The 20,019-nt window shown below is 38.4% G+C and overlaps 1 protein-coding gene across 7 annotated transcripts in view; it reads right to left on the bottom strand.

Moving 5' to 3' along the window:
• LOC139952738 (uncharacterized) overlaps window positions 1–18,708 on the bottom strand; it is a 275,619-nt gene extending 256,911 nt beyond the window's left edge. For 6 of the 7 annotated variants that reach the window (XM_071951938.1, XM_071951944.1, XM_071951939.1 and 3 more), the window contains exons 1-2: window positions 18,561–18,708; window positions 6,321–6,382 (exon numbers count right to left, since the gene is read on the bottom strand). In XM_071951938.1, the coding sequence (XP_071808039.1) occupies window positions 6,321–6,382; window positions 18,561–18,693 (195 nt within the window). In that variant the 5' untranslated portion in view covers window positions 18,694–18,708. Of the gene's footprint in view, window positions 1–6,320; window positions 6,383–17,793; window positions 18,121–18,560 lie in introns of those variants that run through there. The other variant, XM_071951940.1, reaches the window with a different exon arrangement.
• Between the last annotated feature and the right edge of the window lie 1,311 nt (window positions 18,709–20,019).

Genomic DNA, 20,019 nt, shown 5'->3' with positions numbered 1-20,019 from the left:
AATGTCAAGTTGACATTGTAAACGTGTGTTATTCAGAGAAGAGTGCATTTTAGGCGACACAGCGTTTACACGTAATCCTATTGACCACCAACATGGTGAGCGTAGCATCAGTCGCCGCGTGTGACGCGCGTGGGTCATCATAGGTGTAGGAACTTGATAACAGTAGAAGTAAATGGAGTATTTTTTTTGCTACAGATCAAGATTAAGCTCCACCAAGCTAGGTAGATGTGCCTGGTTAGACCATAGACCTTTATCATGCTGCCTCCATCTTGGTCATGTTCCTCGTATCGAATAACAATAATGCATGCTAATAATCATTTTGCAATTAGTAGCCAGTCTAGTTTGTTCTTCCAGCCACGGTTTGGTAACATTGATATCAATGGGAGAATTTCAAGATGGCGGCACCGTGTTAAAGGTCTATTAGAGAAAGCACATCTCTATTGTTAGCTACAATTATCAGCTTACAAAGGTTGATAGTATTAGAGCCTACATTGCTTAATCAGGCATACCAATGACAACTTCTGATACAAAACTATATGTCGAATAAACAGATGAAAATTTTGATCACATCATCAGCTTTATACAAGACTTTTTTTTAATGTTAAGCCTCAAATGTCATCTCTAAAATTGGTTGTCATTTCAGAACTTTCCATCCCATAAGCTTTATGTTCCTTGTTGTCAATTAGTCAAACTATTTGTGTTAAGCATGTAAACATGTTGCGTCGCTCCCATAAACAACTCTACCTTGTTCAAAAAATATCCTCAGTGTATTGTATTTTAAAGCGCTGCAACCCCTATAAAAGTTGCACATAAAACTTACAACACTAGCCTAAAAACCACAAAGCTCTGAAATCTGAATGCAGTATAAGTTTTATGATCAGCCGATGCGATCGATCATAGTGGGTTTTTGAAAAGATCATTTATCACGTACAATTGTATGAGACTGGGTTGTTTTCTCAAACTTATTTGAAAAGTCTTTCAAAACTGATAGACTTTCGACTGCGAGAACAGAGCATTAGTTTTGTTGGATTTTCCCACAACACAATGTGTCTGGGTGAAGCTCACCCCTTTTCTGCTCTTCAACTCAGCGCGTACTGATGTAGAAAGAACCGCTCTGCTGCACAAAGAGATATTATATTCACCACTTAAAAGTACGGGAGGTACACATTTATAACAAACTCGCCCATGAACAGAAATGAAAGTTTGCTCTAGGACACTTTTGTTGTCCTTTCAAGCTGTTGAAGCCGGCAATATTGAAAACATGTTGAAAGTGCTTGGATTACTGAGAAATGTAAATAAAATTGAAAAGAGTTTGTGTTATGAAAAGAGTTGCATCAATCTTGCTTTCAATACCAATGGAACCATTTTTATATTGATATCCCTAATGAAAGTACAACAATTGGGTTGGGTTGAAGCGAATTCAAAAGTGAGCAAACACATTTAGCTTTGGGCGTGTACCTCCATAACACAATAAATTTTCCATCGTGTCCTACAAAAAACAACCACCTTCTTCCATGATATTTGCCCTTCAAAGGCGCAATCAAAAATCCCTCTTTAAGTACTATGCTAGTGTAGAAACAATGGTTTAACAGGGGAAAATCACTTGTAATTAGGTCTCAGATAAATACACAACCAAACCCTTCTTTAAAAGGACTCTCCTAGTTTTACCATGGAGCTATGGTATAACAGGGGACAATCCACTTGTAACATGGCTTGGGTCTGCTTTTAAAGACACAACCAAAAAACCCCCTCTTTAATTGTGCTTTCCTAGTTTTACATTGGAGCTTTGGTTTCACAGAGAAAATCCACTTGTGTTAAGCACTACATTCACTATCAAATTATCAAATTATCAAATTATTATTTATTCACAAATCAAGATGCCGTAATTTCAACAATTGTACAACAATGTCATTAACTGGTCAACGATAACTTTGAGCAATTGAATCACAGCAGAAATCACAGCAACTAAGCCGTACTATACCCTGATTCCAACACACAGCCAACTTATTTACCATGGAGACAAAGTACGCCCTCTATCAACATGACAAGGCCAATGGCCAAAGTTCATTGTGTGTCATTCCATTCACACTATCAATACAAATTCTGAAGAAAAAAAAAACTTTTACAGGGGAGAGAAAATTAAACAGCAGGATGACAAAAGAAAACCTGAAATGGGAGCCAGCCACCATGGCTATGACCTACAAGAGAACCTTTGTACATACAAACAATCCTGTATTTCATGAATGAGTACTTAGTTATTTGAGAATGGACATTGGAAAAGGGGGCGCGGTGATATGGTGGCCTGATATGGGCTTCTTTGTACTGAGCTATCCAGGTGTATTGAGAGGGACAGGTTGGGGCATAATAAATGGCCTTGCCTTTCCAGGTGTGTGTGGCAGGTATGGAATTACACAGAGGCCATGAACTGTTGCCCTGGTCTTGGCCTTGGCGCCCCTCCAATAGTTTCCCATAGACCTTTCAGATTTTCCAAGAGAACTGCCCTTTGCAAAATGCAAATGACCTTGCCCTCCTAAAGATGAAATTCCACGTCAAGTTAAAGGCAGTGGACACTATTGGTAATTACTCAAAATAATTATTAGCATAAAACCTTTCTTGGTGACAAGTAATGGGGAGATGTTGATAGTATAAAACATTGTGAGAAACGGCTCCCTCTGAAGTGACATAGTTTTGGAGAAAGAAGTAATTTTCCACGAATTTGATTTCGAGACCTCAAGTTTAGAGCTTGAGGTCTCGAAATCAACCATCTAAACGCACACAACTTCATGTGACAAGGGTGTTTTCTTCTTTCATTATTATCTCGCAACTTTGATGACCTATTGAGCTACAATTTTCACAGGTTTGTTATTTTATGCATATGTTGAGATACACCAACTGTGAAGGTTAGTCTTTGACAATTACCAATAGTGTCCACTGCCTTTAAACATATGAGGTGTTTGAAAGGTGCTTTGCTTCTATTTCTCCCCCCATGGTTGCTTCAATGCCAGTAGTGTTGAAAGGCTCAATGGGGATTGGAACCCAATACATTTTGGAATCAATTACAAGACAGTTTTGGTTTGATGGTTTGAGACTGTGACCATTTTGAGCCCTTGAAATTCTTTAATTTGGATCTTCATTGCCAATGAAACTAAATGACTCATTGTGAATAGGAATAGACCGATTAGGTTACTGGAATCAGAGAATTAGGTAAGGATCAAAATCACAGCATTTAAGGACTTAAAAGCCACAGCCTAACCAGTAACCAGTGACGACCCAGAAGCAAATAGTCAAAGTGGTTCTTGGAAGCCGAAGCTGGCTAGGAGGCCATGACCTGCTTTGATTGAAATGGATTGAAAGACCCACATATGTAGGTAGCTCGTCAATGATAAACTGAGATGTATTCAATGTACCCTCTTGAAACTACAGTATTTATCATAGTCCACTCAGGAGTAAACAAGAGTTTTCACACCTAATCACTTTATTGTTTGCCTGTTTAAAACTCAAAGGGAAGATTCCATTCAAATTGCTTCCTGTCACAGTCAGTGGCAGTGGACCCACATTAAGGGTCCATAAAGTCATCAGTCTGAAGTGGTAAGATTTGTTTGATTATCACAACTAAGGAGTCAACACCGCTATTGAAACCAGTGGCTTTGTTAGTTTAACCATGGCGGTAATCATGATCAATTTTCACCTGTGGGGGAGGGGGTACACATATTTCATGCATGCCATCATATCTAGGCCTGTATGCTTCATTTTTGGAAAGGGCAAGGGCACCAAGACATTTTCTCCCAAGGGCACCCTGATGAAGAAATTGTAAATTTCTACTGGAGCATTTCAAGGGCACCAAGGCAGTGACCAAGGGGCATGGAGGCAATTGCCTTCATTGCCTCCGTGAAGAATCCGGCTTGGGGTACACATATTTCCTGCATGCCATCATGTCTACATTCTAATGTACTCCACATGATTCAAGGGGTGAGATGGCAGATGTAATACCAAAGTGTGTAGACCTTATGCATTGACGTCATCAAGTCGCCACCTTAGAGGTAAAACGATGATGTAACAATCGCAACGCATAGATTTACAAGCTGGTATTGAGGAAACCATTCAAGATATTCACATAATCAAAATGAAAACGTTCTAAATTTAAATCTCCTCTACATGTCTTCAGTTGAACCAGCAAGAATAACGTAAATATTTGAACGCCAACAGTCCATTTAACGGGCGGAATAATAAGAACCTGCATAACTGAATACAATCATTCAATATTAACAAGTACATTCAAAACGACCTGTATTTGTACACAAACATTTTGAAACCACTAACAATCTGCCTCAGAATGCTTTCAGGTTATGATATTTAAAATGACAAGTTTGTATGCCACAAAGCAAGTTATTGTATGTTTCTTGAAAAGTAGATAATTGGAACGAATGTACTCTTCCAATAGACTGTGCAAGTCTCGTGCGTATCCGAATTTCCAGGACCATATGGTTCCTATAAACAAATCAGAGTTTTAGAATGAATGCACTTGTTCAATACCAAAGATGTACCATCCCTTTGTGATATGTTTCTTAAAATCTAGACGATTGGAATGAATGTACTCTTTCAATACCAAAGATGTACCATCACTTTGTCATTTATTTCTTGGAAACTAGAGGATTGGAATGAATTTACTCTTCCGGTCTTCCAGTAACAACTTCTATTTAAAATATTATTCTAAATAACATAATAGAACTATCACAAGCCTATAATTATGAATAATAAAGTAAATAATGCACAGTGTACACTTTGAGCACTCTAGCGCATGTAATTATTTAATAGGTTACATTATCAGTTAATAATTTGATAACAAGCACAGATAACTGCTGTTAGTTGCTGGTATCAGCTGTTCAGTGCACATTAGCATTACTGCCCAGTTGTACATAATAGAGCCAGCAACCAAATAATAGAACAGTTGTAGAGAATGCAATGAAAGCATGCCATTATTTTAGATTATATGACTATTTCTAAGGGTATATATGTAGTTAGTTTTTTTAAAAAGAAGTTTTTAGATGAGAAATCTTCCAAACTTAAAAAGCTGATTACGGTGATCTCCTTAACTTTGTGAATATATTGTTTTGGGGAGAATGACATCAATACCACTCTTTCAGGACAGTTAGTTTCAAGAAGGGAGTTTTAGATCAAAAGTCCTCCTTAATTAAAATATGATGTGCTGGACTTTTTAAATGTTGAACTGGCACTTCAATTGTTGACTGAATACTTTAAAATGCTGGATTTAACGTGTAAAATGCTGGATTCAACACTTTCAAAGTGTAGTCACTCACCGAACTCATGCAAGTGTTGGATTCAACTCTTTAGTTTTTAGAGTGTAGGTACATGTAGGGGGCTTTGAACACCAAAGTAACATTCTGAATTTCACTCCTACATGAATGCCCCTAAATTTTAACGCTCAGGAAAAAAATGACCTGTAGTGTTTTGTTTTTTATTTCTACAAGTAAACTTCTTGCCTGATTTGAAGTTTTTGGGTTGATATTTTTGTCTAGGGTTTTCTTTTGCTCGGGTGTAAACAATTGTATATTTTTAAATAATTGTAACTATTGAATGAAAAGTGGTTTTTTTCTTAATAAGGACAGTTCTCTTCAGAACTAAAGTAGTCTGAACTAAAGAAAGAGACAGATCCCATAATGTTAACAACGAGTCACTGAGTCACCCAGCATACATCTCCAAAGCTTCAAAACAGGTTGTTGTTTCAGTCACATGGATGACATAAGCAGGTGGGTTTTAAACATTTTGATGTAAACATCCTTTTTATCATCATGCGATTGTATTGTTCCCTGCCTACAGCAACAACGATGTGTCCTTTACCAATAAAGGACCAGACTATTTTCTCTTAAAGCTACAACTTGATGAAATACGTCTCACCATCATTACTTTGGCTTTGGCCATGGCTGCATCAGTTACACTGACAACATATGCTTTCTGTATGGGGCTTAAAACCCGGTTCATACTTCCTGCAAATGCGAGAAAAAATTTAAAGTCACATATTCGCTACGAATAATTCGCATCAGTTGAGAAGAGCTCAACTCCTGCGAAACATTTGCAGCAAAAACATCCCTGTGACATTAACATTCGTATTGCATTCGCAAACGCATCCGCATTCACAATTGCGTTCACATTCACAGGAAGTGTGAACCAGGCTTTAAGACAGAGCCACAGCTCAAGATTTGAAGGGAAAAATTTCGATAAATTTTAATGGAGCGAAAACGTCTTTTACAAACTTTTATTTGATTTGTCTCGGAGACCAATTTGTCTGAAACAAAACTCACCTTTTTAAGATGTGAGTTGACCCATTTTGTGAAGGTTCTTTTCTGTACATCATCTCTTGCATCTGGAAAAAAGAAAGAAATTGTGTAATTATAATTTTGCAAGAATTAGAAGAACAAATTTGGTCTTGAAGGTGTGGTATCTTTCCATTCTTTTCATGTCACTTGAACATGGTTCGAATTCCATTTTGGAATTGACACTAACTACAAGTATTTGCAGTCTTTCTCCGTTTCCATGAGTTTCTCCCACATTTAAATTTTTGCAAGCACAAGAACTTGCTAAGAACAGAAAAGTATTGCTTAAAAGAAACATGTTACCATTCAAAATTACAGTAAATTTACACTGCTGTAACTGGTGCCCCAACTTTTATTTTTGCTTAGCTAATGAAATTGTCAAACAGTGTTTTTTGCTTAAGCAGCTCTATGAAATTGGCCCCTGGTCCCAATTTCATAGAGCTGCTTCAGCAGAAAATATTGCTTACAATTTTCCTGCTTAGCAGAAATGAACAAGATACCAGTGATAACTTGTACACAATACATGGCAGTTTGGCTGGTAACCTTATTCCGGTAAGTATAATTCTTTAGTGCTAAGCTGCTTTTTATGCTTAAGCAGCTCGATGAAATTGGGCCCTGATCAGATTCACCTTAAGTGACTAAAATAAACTTTTATTTGATAAGTCATTTTCAACTTGACTATTTAAAGCCAGTGGACACTATTGGTAATTACTCCAAATAATTATTAGCATAAAACCTTTCTTGGTGACGAGTAATGGGGAGAGGTTGATGGTATAAAACATTGTGAGAAACGGCTCCTTCTGAAGTGCCATAGTGTTCGAGAAAGAATTAACTTTTCCGCGAATTTGATTTTGAGACTTGAGGTCTCGAAATCAACCATCTAAACGCACATAACTTCGTGTGACAAGGGTGTTTCTTCTTTCAGTAAATATCTGGCAACTCTGACGACCAATCAAACTCTAATTTTCACAGGTTTGTTATTTTATGCATACGTTGAGATACACCAACTATGAAGGCTAGTCTCTGACAATTACTAATAGTGTCCACTGCCTTTGAGAGGTTTTCCCGACCTCCCCCATTCTGGGGTCAAAATCAGTAGACTATTACTAACATAGAGCAAGGGCAGAGACATGCACTGATAACTTGTTTGATTATTGCAAGGTTGGTCTCACAAGTATAGGGTTCATTTTCTATGAACTATTCTGGTGTCAGTTACTAATATATGGGAAGGAGGGTGATTACTTAACACAGAAAACAAAAAACCCAGTCTGGTTTTATGATTTATTGAGAGCAGACATGATGGCTTGAGTGCAATAGTAAAATAGGAGGGCCAACCTCTTCATGGGGTCTGGGTTTGGTTTTTATTTTGCATTGTATAAAAATCTGCATGGTCAATGGTACTTTTGTAGTAACACTGAGGTTGCCACGCCATTGACAGATAAACCTATTTTGTTATAATATTCTGGATAAAAGCATCCATATAATGCCCGGTATGCCCCAGGACACATTCACTTTCCCTTTTTTGTGTGGAGTTGGGTTGTGGGGCTTTGGGGTTAGATTGGTTTTTTTTTTGGTTTGTTTTTTTGGGGTTTTTTTTTTTATGACTTAAAAGATGATGTTACAAACTCTAGAAATCTCACCAACAAAAAAGAACAAGTAAAATTTTCCCAAGTGGAAATGCATGGCAGTAATTTCACTTTGAAAAACCAAAAAGGTCTCTGGATTCCAGGGGCGAAGATTTAACAGTGTAAGGGGAACTTTTCCAGAGAATTGGACAATCCCAATAGAAAGTCAGAACAGCTCAAGGAAAATTTGTGCCAGTACAAACGCAAAGAAAAGCACAGAACTTCTGGACTTATTGGGTCACTGGTTTGAAATTATCTTGAATAGTGGAATGGTGGAACTGTGAAAAATCAAACCCGATATAAAATATGAAGAAGGTCGGGGCTCCAGAATAATTACTATCAACAATTGCTTAAGTCCAGAAGAACCAAAGAAATAAAAGCGGTGACACAGCACGAGTAACAAAATACAATCATTTAAAGGCAGTGGACACTATTGGTAATTGTCAAAGACTAGCCTTCACAGTTTGTGTATCTCAACATATGCATAAAATAACAAATTTGAGCTCAATCAGTCATCGAACTTGCGAGATAATTATGAAAGAAAAAAGCACCCTTGTCACACGAAGTTGTGTGCGTTTAGATGGTTGATTTTGAGACCTCAAGTTCTAAATCTGAGGTCTCGAAATCAAATTCGTGGAAAATTACTTCTCTCTCAAAAACTATGGCACTTCAGAGGGAGCCGTTTCTCACAATGTTTTATTCCATCAACCTTTCCCCATTACTCGTCACCAAGAAAGGTTTTATGCTAATAATTATTTTTAGTAATTACCACTGCCTTTAAAGCCTATTTTATAAACCGATCGCCCGTGGAGGGGAATAAGTCAAACTTCCTTATGAAGTGAACCAGGTCAAGAACTACAAAGTATTGTGGTAAGGCATGCTCACCGCTCAAATTTCAAGAAAAACCAAAAAAACTTCCTTTTTGTGTTTTAAAGAGGATATTTGGATTTAAAATACTTTTTAAAGCATATCTACAGGCATGGCATTTGGTCCGTGGGAAAAAAGTAGGAACAAGTATTACAGGGGCTGACCTACATTTACCTATGGTGTAAACTTTACTAGGTTTTCCAACTTTTTTTTCTTTCCAAGTGAACAAAAATCATCCAGTACCATTAATAGATGAAAATTCGCATCGAGCAAAGAAAGGAATATTAATTTTGATTTACCCTTATACTGCTCTAGAACTGCATAGGTTGTGGATTCGAACCCGGGTAATATGCCTGTGATTTTTTCACAGAACTTGGAAAACTACTGAGTATATCACACACATCGGTGTAAGGGTAAACCAAAATTAAGAATTACATACTCGATATCCGTAAATCTACAAAAGTATGAGTTTAGTAGAGGGTTATACTGGCCAAGTGCTTCAAACTTTTGAGGGTTACCAGGTAAGGAACCAGATCTGCATGATTTGCAGAAGAATTTATGTTAATTTTTAAGGTATCAGTTTAATCTCCCCTCCCTTTTGCCCAACCCTCTTAAATTTGGGTCACATTTTTTTTCCCTTCCTCCCCCCATAAAGTAGACCCTAAGTCATTCAAACGAAACCCCAACATGAATTCTGAAACTGAATCTATTGTGGAATTTAAAGCCATCGTTCCTAAAAATCTGGATAACTTAAGAAAATATTTTTGATGAAAGGTTTGCTGTTATGAAAACACTCATGGTAGTTATTATGACACGCTATCATACTGTTGGAACAGCCTCTAGGCCCCTCTGAATGGGGTCCATCAGACGGAACCAATATCTATTGTTGGATTTTGAATGGAGAGTTCCAAATAACCTCTTTATTCAAATTTAGAAACTTAATCCACATGACCTCACCTTGTCAGCTTACAACTATACACACTTGCAGGGTCCAATTTCAAGGCTCTGCAACAGGATTCTGCGCTTACCACGCCCTTTTAAGCATGGGGTGTAAGCGCAGAGTTGCAATGCGTAGAGCAATCAAATTTTGACCTGTGCCTTTTGTTTAAGGCGGTAACTCAAGCATAAAGACTTACAGGGGTAGATTTCACAAAGAGTTAAAAATTAGTCTTCCTAGTTTTTACGACTACGTTACTCGTTAGGACTATCTTTGTGAAATCGACCCGAGAAAAACCAAATGCATTTATTTCTTTTGCTCACTCCTTCAGTGTAGAATCATGTCAATTCCAAATCCAATAATCACAGAATCCAAAATGAGTGGGATTCGACCTCACTATTTCCCTACTCTACAACATTACACAGCACTATATATTTTAAAACACACACTCACAAGCCAATATTTTTATGGTGAAGAAAGGAAACATCAATTTGTTGTTGAAACTCTCAATGCAAGATATAATAATAATAATAATAATAATAATAATAATAATAATAATAATAATAATAATAATAATAATAATAATAATAATAATAATAATAATAATAATAATAATAAAGGAAACTTGTAATGTGCCATGTCTGTATCAGGTGACACTCCTGGCGCAGGAACCCTAACAAAGCTAACAACTGAAGGAACTAATTAAACAAACTAAACAGAAGGAGAAGCAGCTTGTGAAAGTGTTGAAGGAAGTTTCCTTTCTGAGTTTGATGGGGAGTGAGTTCCATAGGGAAGGACCAGACCGGGAGAGAAAGAGCGGTTTCCCCAGGAATGATGAGAGAGGGGTACTCGGAGAAGGTTTGTGTCAGAGGAGAGAAGGCGTGGGTTCGGTTTATGGCGTTGTAGCAGCTCTTGTAGGTAGGTTGGTGCTGTGCCATTGAGAGTGCGAAAAACCAGAACCAACACCTTGACATCATTGAACAACTTTCTTGTTATTCCTTTAAAAGAAATTACCTCCCATACTCTTATAATGGCAACTAAGAGAGCACATTGAACACAAATGAATGACAGTCTGTATGCCTAACCTAAACTAGCTTCTCGTGCTAATTAGTGTAATTACAAAACTATGACATTCTATGACTTGCTTAGGTGAATAGTTAAATGACAACATTCACAAAAAGTTCACTAATATTATTTAAAGGCAGAATTTTACACAAGATATTAATACTTTAAAAACAATTTCTGGAGTGGTTGCTGTATTATCGTTAAATTCTGATCATATTTTGTTGTCACTCGACTGAACCATGATTGCACTTTTTAAAGCTAATAAGAGGAGACTAATGGTGGGGCCACACACCTGTGTAGGGCAAGCCTTTCCCCCAAATCACACCCACTCACTGACTACTCAACACCACACCAGCCTTTTGGGTTCAATAAGGTTCCAGTCACAATAGACACAGTGTGTACACATGAATTCATGCAGAAGACGGTAGCATTAAATCATCCAACAATCACAGTCATTCTTTGACTTTTTTTTCAACAGACTTCATTCATCAGACTCTAGTCAATTGGTGTTTTTTGAAGGAGAAAAGCTCCACTGAATAAAGGAAAGCCGCTGGAAGGTTTTGTTATATAGAACAACCCTTGATAAGGTTGTTTCCACTCCAGAGATTTTAAATTCAAAAATGAAAGGCAACTCCAGCAAGCCCACTTTTTGGAGGCACACCTTTTTTTTATTATTGTCAAATTTTTTCAACTTGTTGAGGGTTCAAATTCAACTCTTAGATAACACCATGTTTGTATGAAACATCTAAATAGTTTGTCAGTGCTAACCAATTAGATTCAATGAAACGATCTTGGCTTGGCCTTGAAACAATGATTTATAATAAAAAAGATATACTCAAGAAAGGAAGCCTTGCTTTAAATAAAAAATTTGAAAAACTCAAACTCTGCAAGTGCAAAGAACAAATATTGCAACAAGAGCGGGGTAAAATTATTTCCCACTAGTTCTTTTGCACATTGAATTTGTCCCTGAATAAGAAAGAAACAGAATTCCAAACAGAATTTGAGACATTGAAAAAAAGCTAATAATGGATTCCCATATAACTGAGCCAACTGACCACAACTTTTAATATCAGACAACCTGACATTGCCCATGGCTACAGACAGCATTCCTAGAACTGAAGGTCAGACAGAGGTCATGAAGTAACAGTCATTGACCTTCCATTGCCAAAGCACACTCTGTCCCCCAACCTGTTGTTTTAGTCTGTACAATATTGATTTAAGACAAGATACAGAGTTAAAGGGGTGTGCAGTTACATGTACAAAGCCTGAATATGAAGGCAAGGGAGGTTACTAATAGCATGGAGGTCAATAGGCAATGTCTCATGTAAATTTTAACATTTTGGGGATCAATTTAGTCGTATACACTACACCTTGCATTCTCCTGTTCACGAATTAGGAAGAAATTAGGAACCCCTTTAATAGGTCTCAATGTTCAAATACCTGAGAGACTTGCACAATATATTGCCTCAGTGCCCCAAATGCCTCAAATGTTCCTGCACAACTTCACGAAATAGGAAGCAATTAGGAACCACTTTAACAGGTCACAATATTCAAATACACAAGAGACTTGCACTTTTATCTATTGCCTCAGTGCCCCAAATGCCTCAAATGTTCCTGCACAACTTCACAAATAAGGAAGCAATTAGGAACCACTTTTAAACAGGTCCCAATGTTCAAATACACAAGAGACTTGCACAATATATTGCCTCAATGCCCCAAATGCCTCAAATGTTCCTGCACAACTTCACAAATAAGGAAGCAATTAGGAACCACTTTTAAACAGGTCCCAATGTTCAAATACACAAGAGACTTGCACAATATATTGCCTCAGTGCCCCAAATGCCTCAAATGTTCCTGCACAACTTCACGAATTAGGAAGCAATTAGGAACCACTTTAACGAGTACCAATGTTCAAATACACAAGAGACTTGCACAATATATTGCCTCAATGCCCCAAATGCCTCAAATGTTCCTGCACAACTTCACAAATTAGGAACCAATTAGGAACCACTTTTAAACAGGTCCCAATGTTCAAATACACAAGAGACTTGCACAATATATTGCCTCAGTGCCCTAAATGCCTCAAATGTTCATGCACAACTTCACAAATTAGGAAGCAATTAGGAACCACTTTTTAACAGGTCCCAATGTTCAAATACACAAGAGACTTGCACAATATATTGCCTCAGTGCCCCAAATGCCTCAAATGTTCCTGCACAACTTCACGAATTAGGAAGCAATTAGGAACCACTTTAACGAGTACCAATGTTCAAATACACAAGAGACTTGCACAATATATTGCCTCAATGCCCCAAATGCCTCAAATGTTCCTGCACAACTTCACAAATTAGGAACCAATTAGGAACCACTTTTAAACAGGTCCCAATGTTCAAATACACAAGAGACTTGCACAATATATTGCCTCAGTGCCCCAAATGCCTCAAATGTTCCTGCACTACTTCACAAATTAGGAACCAATTAGGAACCACTTTTAAACAGGTCCCAATGTTCAAATACACAAGAGACTTGCACAATATATTGCCTCAGTGCCCCAAATGCCTCAAATGTTCCTGCACAACTTCACAAATTAGGAACCAATTAGGAACCACTTTTAAACAGGTCCCAATGTTCAAATACACAAGAGACTTGCACAATATATTGCCTCAGTGCCCCAAATGCCTCAAATGTTTCTGTACAACTTTCTACATCCCTAAAATTACCCCCTTTATGTACCCCTTCCTTATACAAGAACCAGGATATTGCCTGTCTGTACATTAGTATACGTCTGTCACACTTGTAGGATGAATTATATATAGGACTTAATGGACCTACACAAAAACATGTGGGATTCCACATTCACAGCGCAGGTTCACAAAATTTGTAAGGCATTGGAAAATTGAAATCATTGTTTCTTATTTTGTAGCTATTATTAGCAGACTGGCTCAGAGTCAATACAGTATTACCATGGTATGTACCGTAGACGAAAATAGTAAACACACCGGACCACTGGACGGACTCTTCTTCTCATAATGACTGATAAGACAAATTACAACAAACAAACCTGAAAACAATCAGATGATAATGTATTGGCCTGTTTTGATAAAATGCCAATGGGGCACCCAATAATTTTCTTTGAATTGAAGAGAAAATGTGGACATTTGAAGAAATTTGAACAGTGTAAACAGGCCTTAGTGTTTCTCTTCAGTAACGGTGACTTTTAGACATGAGACATGGTAAGCCCGGACCTGAACATGAAATGCACACCGTGGAGGTAGTGAGGTACTACATGTACAGTATGAAGTTACCATGGAGGAAGAAAATAACTAACTCCATAGTCACACCATGGAAGATGAACCATCACTTCCTTAACTGTGTAACCTGATAGAATTGATCAGCATGTTGTTACATGGAGAATGTTATCTGCTTCATGAGCGATACTCAGCTGGTCACTGACGAGTACATTATCCGTACAACGTCAACAGCATTCTCCGCTGTTAACAGTCCATCGGACAAAAAAAAGGCTTATGGCGGATTTAAACCCAGAAGTATTACTGTCTCACAGAACATCACAAACTACCCCCAAAATTGTGCTTTATTAGAGCATCTATGTACGTATACCACAGCCCTGGAATAAATGGAGGCTACAGAAACCATTGGCTTTTGATGCCCTGGTCTTGTCCTTTATGCCCCTTCAAAATTTTCCCATAGACTTTTAACAGGCCTGGAATTTCAAGGACATGGAAGCCATGGACTTTGTTGCCCTGGTCCAGGCCTTGGTGCCCCTTCAAAATTTTCCAACTGACTTTTAATGTTTCCAATGGAAGTGGCCTTGCCCATTCAAAGATGAAATTTCAGGCCTGTTCCTGAGCACCACAAAGTACCCAAGTTATGGCTTAACTATAGAATATGTACACATGCAAGTAACTGACTTATTCTTATTATGCAATGACATGGTAAAAAAAAGAAAACAAGTCCGCAAGTCCCGTTCAATGCAAGTAAAATCTCACTACAACAGCAAATCTCCTTTTGTAGTAACCATCAACAAGACATTATCTAATTGTCCTTTCTCTATGGTCTGTTGGGTAAACCCAGATTACTCCCACTGACACAGAAATGCTGCATACACAAAGTGACCCACGTCAGTATGGATTTACTGCACACTGCAGCACTGAGTAAATTGCGCCCAATGAATGGACTCTGGAATCTTCAACAACTTAAGGACATTGCAAACCTGGACCTTCAGGTCACTGACTTTTGAATTGTACGTAAAACTTCTGGTTTTGTTGAAGCTCCAGTGATCTCATGGCCAACTATAACCCTCTAAAAAGCACTAACAATGCTAATTGCCATTGCTAGGAATGTTCAACACCCCTGTTTATTGTTGCAAAAATATTTGTCTACTTTTAACGCATTTTGTTTATTGATGAATTGAGAGATTCAATTCATCAGGCCCACTTGTACTACGGTAATAATACTACATAGACTTGTAGAAGTCCTTGGTCAGTCAGTGATCTTTTCAATGGTAGCCTTGTTTATCACAACAATTGAAAAGCCAATTTTGTTGTGTCACAAATGGAAAAACAGCATGATTGTTTGTGTCACGTAATTCACTTTGCATTGGATTCCAAGTGAAGTTTGATCCAGATTTAAAAGGAACCCCATGCAGTGGCAATCTCTCTGGTCAAAGCAAGGTTGTCATAGATGGATAAAGCCTTCAGGGGCATAGCGGATCAGCTTTTCTTTAAATGGAGTATGATTTTTTGACAAACTAGAAAATTAACTTGACAAATCGCATTAAGGGTTTATTGCTGTGGCAGACACACTTTGTCCTTATTTCACAACGAGTTACGTGTTTTGACGTATGGGTAAAACACAAATATTTTTGGTTATCACACAAGCAAACAGGGAATTTGGAAGAGAAAAAAGCATGCCTCAATATCAAATGTTCAATGAGACCAAAGGCCGAGTTTGATATAAGGAATGTTAACAAAAAATCCAAAATTTGTTCAACATTTAACAATATTTAACTGTAGAAGTATGTAAATGGAAATACAGGCCTTAAATTTCATCTTTGAGAGGGCAAGGCCATTCATCTTGAAAAGGGCACTTCCATTGGAAAAGGGGCACCAAGGCCAAGACGAGGGCAACATGGCCTCCGTGAACTTCCAGGACTGTTATGTTAAAGTAGCGAGACTAACACCTAAACAGGTGTCCACAATGCTGACAGTCTTAAACCACAAGTTGTTTGCTTTATAAACAGTAAGTTGGCTGGAATGTAGTAGCCTATTGTGATGTACAAACATGTATCACTTCCACCAGTGGGTGCATTGAGTGTAGGGTGTGTCTCCTCATGTACAAACTGGGTACAATATCTTGTACACATTTCAGACATGTACCGGAGTTACAATGTGCACAGAAACTATAGAGGCTATATCATCTGTTAACCCTAGACTCAATTTCATAGCGCTGCTTAGCAGCCGATTGTGTGCTTACTGCACTTTTGGTTTTGGTATATTAGCCTACAGAGACAAACTTACCCTGAAATGCAAGTGTATGGTATATTGTGTCAAACATATCTCAAAATGGCATACGAAAGTGCCCTTTGCAAAATTACAACATTGGCCTTATAAATATTAACCTCCCAAAGTTCCTTTTCATTCTGTAAGACAGAAGGGAGGTTCTTTCTAGTTTTTCACCCTCTCCACATCACTATCATTCAACCACATTGCTTGCAATCACTGTGCATGTAAACTCGTGGAACTCTGGGCTCTGCAGTTACGGTTGAAAATACCTAGAATTTTACTTGCTAAAACCATTGGCTACTCCTGCATTCAACAAGAAAGCACTATATTTTATATAATTTGCCAGTTTTAGCAAAATCAGACATTGTCAACAATAATATATTAAGTATCTATTGCTTGCTAATAACAAGTTTTTAATGTCAGCAATTTTCTTTTTAAGTCCACTGTGAATTAAGCCAACACAATTAAAACTGGATTCATTCCCACATAGTACCCGCCCCCTTCCCTCCATCAAACTTTAAAAATAAAACACTGTAGTTTGCTGGGAAAAGTTTCCGTATGGCGCACCAATTTTTCATTCGATATGAAATAACATAGTATTTAATTTACCTCAATGAGATAATTATTCGGAAAGGTTCCCGTATGGCGCCACCACTTTTTCACTCGATATGAAATAATTTAGTTGTATCTAATTTACCTCAATGTGATATCTCTTTTTGTAAAAAAGAGTGAAAAAGTGATGGTGCCATACGGAAAGTTATCAAATAAAACACTGTTTTATAGTTTGCTGGGAAAAGTTTCCGTATGGCGCCACCAATTTTTCATTCGATATGAAATAACATAGTATCTAATTTATCTCAATGAGATAATTATTCCTTTTTGTAAAAATGAATGAAAAAGTGGTGGCAACATACAGAAAGTTATCCCCTATGACCACTGACTGTGTGTACTGTACTACTACTGATGAGGCCAGCCAGAGTGTGAACAATTTTATCAGACTACACCGCCCTTTTTAGACTTGAAAATTCTTTCAAATTGTTTACGAAAATGATAACTAAATTATTCTGAACTGTGTATAAAAGTTTATAGACCTTAAGTGACAACAAGGGCAACAAAATTACATAGGAAAATCGTAAAGGTTTTAATTCAAAAGTTCGGAAGTTGTCTGATAAAAAATGTTATTCCAAGTTTGTACACACACACACGGCGACTTCGCACAAGGCGCGAATTGCTTTTCACTTTTTGCATGGTCGAAATGTCGTCTGCTAAATTCGTATCACATTCACACACACATGTCATGCATGTGCCACTATACTATCAAAAAAGTAAAACTGCACCAGTATATACGAGGTCTTTTGTCACAGTACAACAAGTTTAATGACACTTTGTCAACAACTGAGAATAATCAATAAATCCCTAGCCTAAAAAAAAAAACATTTACAAACCTTTAGCGACATGAATGGATTGTTCAAACACAGAATCCTTCCCGTCAGCTTCCTTCCCTTTGGGGTTTTTCTCGGCCATTTTGAAAAGTGGTAAACAATCACTCGGAACACCAGCGGCCCGACGACGAAGGCATATCACTTCACAGACTTTACTTTCTCTAGTTTGAAACTCAAAACTAGAAAACTTTCCTTTCTTTCGTAACCCGATACAGGGCTCAGCCGTTCACAAACCTTCGAAAAGGTTTTGCTGAATGAACGAACAACCCCCGTCTCGAGTCTCAGTAGTCGAGATGACTTGCCCCCACGGTAGTCAACACTCGTCTATGCATGCACCGGTGTCATATCAGCACACACCACCAACAACATGAATCGATGCACACACACACCCCAAGCACTGGTTTGTTGAAAAAGTTTCCACAATTGGCTGTCGGATTTACCATTATTCATCCGTCACTAGGCTCCAATGACTTTGACGATTACCATAAACTATTGTTGACGGGGTTGGGCCTATTCATGTCTTTCCCAGGGGCAGGCATGAAATGGCAAGCAAGCTCAAACAGCTCCACCAAAACACGTAACGGGTGGTTGGTTGCATACCACGTTGTTGCACGTACGGCGGTGTTTAGAGGAGCTGTCAGTGGGTACGGTGTGGGGTCAAGGGGTTACGGGTTTTGGGTTTACTGAGTGTCTAGTCGTATCGGGGGGGGGGGTATTCTAGGCCTATTGTTACCATGGGTCCACCATGGTTCTTCCTATTTAGTACTTACCGGCAACTTGCAGAACAACACGGTCTGCAAGATTTGTCACCTCAACAAACCAGCGGTGGTTGCCATCGTTTCTCCCCTGCCTCGCCAAGACGTCTGAGATGGACATCCGGGTACCATTGCGATCGAAGTCCATTCTTGTGTTTTCTCGAGTTCTTGGGCTCGTACTCCTCCAATACCAAATGGAATCATAGAAATATTGTTTTAAAAATTATTCAATATAATCCAGGGTTCAGAGACCTCCGTGGCCTATTTTCAGGAAAACTTGATCAAATTATCCATATCAGCAATTCAAATGCAAAATGAACGTCAAAATGGCTAATCTACAATTCATATGCTTTAGGAGGCCTACATCAGCCGGCGCTACATGCTGTCACAGATTTTGCCCCAACTATACGCGACCCTGAACTCAAGTGCCCCTGACTGGTGTAAGGCCAAAGCAAGTGGTTATATGGACTTGCACGGACTCGGGCAAAACAATTCCTCCATGGAATGACGCAAACACTTGCCCACCATAGTCATCATAACAAAGCTATGTGCCCAACCCAGTAAATAGTTGCATGTGTTTTTGCACAAAACGAACTCAAGTTGCTGGAAACAGGAAATACTAGAAAAAAAAACACCTGTTGATCTTGATCGCACAGTCAACCACAACTACCACAAACATGCAGTAGTAGACTTTGAACGGTAGTACATAGTGACAACAATCAAAAGCGCTGATATTTTAAAGTATAGGCCTATCGGTCAGAGATATGTGATGTGTTTTTATTCCACCGTAGGCCTAGATTGCATTTTGACTTGCATTTTGTTCAAATTTGTCACAGTGCATAAAAACGATTGAATGCATTCTGGGCATCCCGCATCTCAAAAATGTCAATGATCAGTCAAGCGTTGTCGATCTTTTATAAAATGATAACAAATTATATTTAATAAACCCACAACATAAGAGACTGGCCGGTGTATAGGCGAACAGGCGTCATCCAGGAGCGTTTCGGTGAATGGAACGATCCAGGGGTGCGAGAGGGCATTCCAGGGGGGCACAGGGGGGCAGGTTGTGCGGTCGGATCGATTCTTGTTTGTAAGTGGATAAACTCTCAAATCAGACTCATGGGAAAGTTCGAGAGAATAATGAACTTTCGTTTTATTAACCATGAGAGGTTTGCGGTTTAACACTATATGTAAATTTCTCATTTGGTTCGACGTTTCGATCCGTATGCTCTGATCGTCTTCAGCAGGACTCAGTGTTGCCGGATGCCTTCCTACTTGGCTCAGTGATGCCAAGTAACTTGGCTACAAAGACTTTCTTTTCTCGCTCAGAGCGCCTTACCGACTCGCATACCACGCCGCCTTATTCGTTCGATCACTGTTCAACACTTTCTATTCTATTCATTATTTGTCCGCTAGTACAGTGCTAGTGATCGATACATCCTCACCCAAACAGATCGTTGCTTGCAAATTGCAG

Source organism: Asterias amurensis, chromosome 20 (assembly GCF_032118995.1).
Source record: "Asterias amurensis chromosome 20, ASM3211899v1".
NCBI lineage: Eukaryota > Metazoa > Echinodermata > Asteroidea > Forcipulatida > Asteriidae > Asterias > Asterias amurensis.
This window is presented reverse-complemented; position numbering and strand designations above follow the sequence as displayed.